The sequence below is a fragment of the Pholcus phalangioides genome, unplaced genomic scaffold, assembly GCF_987345545.1.
Source record: "Pholcus phalangioides strain wild (caught in Gottingen) unplaced genomic scaffold, Ppha-v1.0 ptg000028l_1, whole genome shotgun sequence".
Taxonomy (NCBI): Eukaryota; Metazoa; Arthropoda; class Arachnida; order Araneae; family Pholcidae; genus Pholcus; species Pholcus phalangioides.
Genome location: NW_028301618.1, coordinates 522,082 through 528,874, shown reverse-complemented (window position 1 = coordinate 528,874; position 6,793 = coordinate 522,082). Strand labels below are relative to the sequence as shown.

Below are 6,793 nucleotides of genomic sequence, written 5' to 3'. Positions count from 1 at the left end.
GTGGAACTTGAATTATAAAGACCCTGTATATAGATTATTAAACCCCGCCGGCAAATATATTGGTGACAATCGCCATGATTGAATCACGTGCATGCGCGTACTGACAATGTTCAACATTGCAGCGAGCCGCTTCTTTTTTTTTTAGAGTGATGGTGTATCGCTGTAGATAATGTGTGTGTGGCTGTCGCGTATAAGGGGCCGTTCAAGTATTACGTAAGCAGATTTTTAGCCATTTTTGACCCCCCCCCCCCCCAGCAAAATTTCGTCATCAGCTCTGCCTGCCCCTCTGAATCCTAACTCATATTTTCATAAAGGGTGGTCGATGACGTAAGCATTATCCAACCCCCCCCCCCCATCGATGATGACGTAATACTTGAATGACCCCTAACTTGAGCGTGTGAATAAATGATGTTTTTAAAAATGTAATTTGAATTTTATCATTGCCGTCACCTTTACATTTTTCATAATTACTCTAAGCCTTTTTGATTTTTTTAAAATGAAAGTATAGTGATCCTATGTTGGGATAATTCGAACTTTTTCGCTGTTCGACTGAGTTTTGTTTTGGTCTAACCCAGCGGTTCTCAAACTTTTTTCACTCGCGGAGCCCTATCCAATATATAATTTCTATGGCGGAGCCCTTTTTTGTTCATACATTTTAAGGCAGAAAACCTTGTATGCCCCTTTTATTTATCTATCAAATTTACTGATTCATATTATTTTCCTCGAGTTCGTCGCGGAGGGCTCCGCAGAGCACCGGTTGAGAACCCCTGGTCTAACCAATGCCAGTTGAAAATTTAAAGGTAAATTTTAATTCAGTTCCGATTTTCCTCCCCTTCGTACTTGTCTCCATGGCCGGCTCTTGTGCCGTACCACTGCATGGGGCGTCGCTGTAAAAGGGGGGGGGGGCGAGTTGAAAGGGTGAAAAAAACGCTTCGTCGAGCAAAAAAAAAAAGTCCCACACGGGAGGCTGCCGAAGGTCCCAGCCTAGGGGCCCTACTCCAGGGATGTGGGGACTTCTCAACTTTAAGTGTCTCGATGATTTCGACAGCAAGAGTAACGCCACTCTCGCTAACGTCATTATTATTATAGACATTTATGCCTGCATAAATACAGTATAACCTATTCACACACTCACGTAAGGCATTGTTCAACGTTATCGCCATTGAGAAGTGTCGAGATATGAGGCTCTCCGCCCCCCCCCCCACCAACCTCTCTTAAGAAACGGATTCTGATAAATGTCTACACGCTTTGCGGGAGGCGTTCAGGCAACGTGCTTGGATGCGAATCCGTAAAAACAGTCCATCCGTTCCATAATTAAAATTCATTCGTAATAATAACAGTAATAATAATTGAAATGATGCTTCGGCTAAAGTCACTAATAATGGCAGCGCTGCTGCTGCTGCTATTGGTGGAAACGACGCTCCAGGAGAAACCGCAGAAACTCGGACAACGTGAGTGAACTTTTCTTAAAATTGTTTAATGGGAAAGGGAGCTCTAGAATTTTGACTTTCCCACAAAGTTAGTCAAAAATTGTTTGTCTCCACGTCGATCGATCAGGGTCGAAACTAGGAATGAAAATTTACTCCGTCACCGGGGCCAGTGTTCGTTTCGGCACCCTCCCCTCCCGGTAATTTTGAACGTAAAAACAGTAAACTCGGCGCGCTTCGGGATCTAGAGCCCGGGCACCTGCCCCTTCCTCAGTTGCGGTCCTTGATTGATTATACAGTATTGGGCATCTTCAATCTGTTATAGATGATCAATCACCACGGTCCTCATTTCACGAATAAAGCACAAAGCAGGGCCGTCTTAACAGCATCATGGGCTCCCGGGACAAGTGATTTTTCTGAGGCCCTACCAGACAAATTCTTAAAAATTACCACCAGATGTCTTTTTTTGTGAGGCCCTCTTTTCTCTTGAGGTCCGGGTGGACCCATGCCTTAAGACGGCACTGGTAACTAGGAGGGAAGCAGGGAGGGGTGGGGTTCTGGTGGCCCCGAGCAATACCACACTAGAGATAAACACTCATCAGAGAAGGAGGGGGGGGGGGGTCGAAATTTCGCACTTTAATCTTTCTTTCAACATTACAGGAGGGCGCCGAAATGCGTGCTTGATACTACTGACCAAGCATCTAGTTGCGGCTACTTAGCCGCACAAGGCAATTCAGAAACATTCCTGTGGGGAACTTGTTAAGCTTCTGTCGGAATCCGGCAGAGGTCGGTTGCTCTACGACCAAGAGTGCTCGACACTTGCCCTTGGTTTACTGACTGAAACACCTAACCATTAACCCTTTGTGGTCCAGATGTTTTTTCCAGCACTTCGTTAATACAGTTCGTTCTTTATAGCGCCTACCAGCAATGAGGAAGGTTCCTGGATGTTTGTCACTTTGCGGTTTTTGTACAGCTGATGAGCTCCGCTAAGAAGCCGATTCCCAGGAAGACATTATTGTGGGGGTTGTTTCCTGTCCGGGGGGAATCGGCTTCTCAACAAAACTCGTGAGCTATACAGAAATCACAAACGAACGTCCAGGGGCCTTCCTCATAGCGGGTAGGCACTATAAAGAACGAACTGTACCAGCGAAGCGCCGTGAAAACCTCTGGACCAGTGTTTATTTTCTTCTCCCCCCCCCCGTAATTTTGAACGTGAAAACGGTAAACTCGGCGTACTAGTGCCCGGGGAACCTGACCCCCCCCCCATTGCCCTCCTCAGTTGTGGTCCTGTGATTGATTGTTGTAGATGAAAAATCACCACGGTCCTCATTTTACTAATAAAGCAATTCTACTAAGCAGGGCCACAACTAGTCTCACTAAGCTGGTCTATGCTTTAACACATGGCAATTCTATGGGTGCTATTTATCTGATGCCAGGGGCATTAATTAATACGAGCACTATCCTCTTCAGCTATATCTAACTAGTAATAATTAATATACTATCCTCTTTAAATAAAACTTTGGTTTCCCTCTCCGGAAAAAAATTTCTGGCTAGGGGTCAGGGGTTTGGATATTTTTAGAATGGTCATGACCGATACATAGTACACACCTATGCTGGGGGTGGGGTGGGGGTAGCGTTGTGATCGGTCCACTTCTACAAGTCCCGACAATGAGTGTTAAGGGACCCGAAGATTTTTGGAAGGCCATTGAGATCCATTGAAAAGACATTTCAGGGGAGTCGAGAACCAAAAAAAAAGGCCAACATAATTTTCTGAAAATTCAGAATGAATGAGTTGGCCAATTTCGGAAACAGTGACAATTCATAATTAATGAAAATTTGTAATTATGCCCAACGAGAAAAATATTTTCAAAGTACTGTAATTGAAAGTTCGGAATTCACAAAAATTCTGAAATAATCATTGAGATCATTGGAAAATTTAAGAAAATCTTCAATAATTTTGGTGGTTCCTGTTTTCCTCATTAAGACACTATTGATTACGTAACCAGTGTGTTCATATGTATCTCTAATGTATGTTTCTTTTCTTTCCACAGCCCTATTCTGCCATGGCTGCGTTGCTGTTCTCAAAGGTGCGTATAATACAAATTTCGTTGATTAATCAACTGTTCGGTCAGAATCGACCAATGAGACTGCCTAATTGATAACAAACACTAATGTCTGTTCTGATGAGCAAAACTCTTTTTCTAGGCGCTGACGGCCACCCCTTCAAAAAACTGCATATGGCAAAAACTGGTTGGTCCCGTAAGCTATGGGACTATACATTGAACTTGCACAATAAATCACCCCTCCAAAGACAATGTTCTGGATCCACACCTCTTTCCGTGTTTAATGAAACCAAACATTTGGTGTTTAACCCATGGATGTTTTTGTTGCGTGAATGTTTTTGATGTAATATTACGTCGGAAGCTTTAAGAGGAAGAAATACAAAAACAAATCTCTCCCCTTCACTGCTATCATTATACTGAAAATGTGCACAGATTTGAGATAACCCCATGAAACTTGTGAATGAATAAAAATCGTAGGAGTTATATTATCAGGACCGCAACTAGAACCAATAATTTACTCAGTGTCCTGAGTAAATTATGAACTCAGTGTCCTGGTCCCAGGACACTGAGTTCATTTTGCCGTCCTCTCCCCCGCCCAGTTTTCCTCGTGTAATCGACTTTTGGTGAATCTTTGCATGGCCCCTACATTCTGCAGCAGGGACCAGGATTTTTGGTTGGGTCCGTTCCTCTAAAATTGGTGGGGTCATGAATCTTTGGATGGGTAAAAAAACATTTATTCTACCGAAACTGAACATTGGAGGTGCAACACATCAGAGACGAACTACTTTGCTTTTTTATTCTTCCAATTCTAGAGCTGCATAAAGTGTTGAAAGATTCTTCGGGAAGGAAGAGGATCATCGAGCAGAAGTTTGGGAACCTCTGCAACACCAACAACTTCGTCAGCTATACATTCAGCCCGCCAAAGATGATCAAGGCCTGCGACTTCATCATTGGTAGGTACTCAGCTGCATGTATGGTGCAGCAATAAATGCTGAATCTGCTATTAATACTTAAGGCTGTTTCTCTCTTGCTAGAATGGACCCCGAACGCTTGACAGAGGATGTATTATGTTCAGTACACACCTCAGTTTCATATCTTTGTATCGCAAAACATGATCCTCTGATTGGCTGAAACATTTTTACTTTTCAGATAACTACAGGGAAGAGTTGCTCACAAGTCTGATAGACTATTACAAGAGATTCAAGACCAAGGATAACCTGAAGCTTCAGGAGTCATTCTGCGAGGAAACCATCCACGCATGCGAAGGTGTCCGTAGACCTGTGTCTGAAGATGATGTAAGCAGCTGAATTAGTCATTTTTGTACGGTGATATTTCGCTGAAAACATTAATGATTTTCTCAATCAATTTCCTTCAACATCATTCACAAAACAGAAAAAGCGATCACATATTTTTTACTTTTTTATGTGAATTGTTAAAAAATTGGTTCAGAGTAACCCATAGAAGAGTGGGTTACTTTGCACCACCGTTACAGGTCGCATAACAAAGGGGGGGGGGGGGTAATGGCATTTCACTGGCAAACCGTTGATCCTAGAAGCATACTTCCAATTAGAAAAAGTATCCAAATAACGTGTAGACCTGAGATACGTCATTCATATTGCAAGGGGTTTGTATAGTTATCAGAATAAAAAAAAAATTAACTTCTCATACGCACACCGTTCTGAAAAACCCAATGATAAAGTTGCTGCCGTTTCTCCTGAAGCCAAAAAAATCCAGATTTTTTTCTGGTGGATCATCACACCAACTGTAATCGGGCACGTACAAGTTTCTACTACTTAACTTTATGTGCACCTCGTAAACATTCCTCTGAGGAATTTCTACCAAATCAGTGCATGTCAAAACTTGCTGTGTGCAAAACATATGTTATCAGAGTTGTGCTTGTTTCATTTTCTTCCCGGTACTGTGCCATCTATTTTTCATATTTTCAAGTTAAGAATATAAATGCTTGAATTTTCATGTTATGTAAGTATCACGTTTGTACACATTACACTTTAAAACAAGGGGATTACATTAGAAATAATTGCTTGACAAGCACGATCGCAACAATAGTTTTTTTTTATTGAGTTGCAGATGACACCAAGGGGCCTGAACATGGAGGAAGCAAACCAGAAGCTGAAGGTGATGTCCAGCCAAGACCAACGACCATCACTTGAGAAACCTCCAGAATATACAACTCCAACTTCTAAAGACGAACTGTAAAACCTATTTTTCTTTTGCAAATAAAAATAAATCCAGTCTAATTTATGAATTCAATACTGTCTATGCATCATTGATTGACATAGTTTTATATCATGGGCCGCCAAACTGATTAAAAATTAGTATTTGTGATACTTATTGAAGCACTGCAATTCATTTTTTGATAGAAAGGCAGGCACGGATCCAGGGCGATGTCATAAGGGAGGGGGGGGGGATAGAGCAAAGTTTGTGTGTAGACCATATGCCAGGTACAGAACTGCCAACTCTCCAGATTTAGGCGGGAGACTCCGGATTTTTCATCCTTCCTCCTGCTCTCTGGATTTTAGCAGAAAATTCGATTTTACGCAAGCTTTCACGTCACGACGTCAATGACTGCAGTCGTCATTAGGGAAAACACCCATAGAGGTTGTGGTCATTTGCATCGAGCAGCCATAAAAAGTCTTGGTGACCGCATTTAAGCAACTGGCAAAGACGTAACTTTGTTTACATAGCGTTTATCTGCAATTATTTATCAGGGGCAAGCCCTTCATTGCCGAAATTCCTGTATAACCGTTATTGTATTCCATTAACAGCCGTGAGGTAAACACAATTTCTTTTGTCAGCAGCTTTGCATTTTGAAATTTTTTAATTGTTTTCCTCTGATTAAATATGTCTTCAGAAAGAAAATATAAAACTGCTTTTAAGAGTTCATATATCCAAGATTATCAGTCACTGATAGCATCCACGAAAGGAAACAGCTATGTTTTATGAACAGTATATAGATATGATTTCTCTATTCTGCATGAAAAGACTGACATGGAATTACATTCTGCTCAGGGGCAATGCAGAACCTGTGGGGGGGGGGGGAGGAATGGAACTTTTTCTTTTTCTTAATTGATTAAAAAAACTTTTTTTGCCGTGAATTTTTCTTTTTTTCCCGATCGAGTCTATGAGTAACGGAACGGGTACTCCCCCTCGGGAGAATCTCCGGATTCCAAAAGTTAGCACGTCTGTAGGTATTTTTACAGGACGAAATCTCTTTGTGTAAGATAACTTCTTTCTGGATACGTTCCAGCCCTTCTATCATGTTAGAAAGAGTGAGCAATGGAT

The 6,793-nt window shown here is 41.9% G+C and overlaps 1 protein-coding gene across 1 annotated transcript; it reads left to right on the top strand.

Moving 5' to 3' along the window:
* Positions 1–1,221: 1,221 nt before the first annotated feature.
* LOC149067690 (uncharacterized) lies at positions 1,222–5,761 on the top strand. Its single transcript, XM_089252273.1, has 5 exons — positions 1,222–1,451; positions 3,479–3,514; positions 4,303–4,443; positions 4,640–4,785; positions 5,579–5,761. Exons 1-5 carry the CDS (start codon positions 1,355–1,357, stop codon positions 5,705–5,707), a joined length of 549 nt encoding a protein of 182 aa, XP_089108399.1. The 5' UTR covers positions 1,222–1,354; the 3' UTR covers positions 5,708–5,761.
* The last annotated feature ends 1,032 nt before the right edge of the window (positions 5,762–6,793 follow it).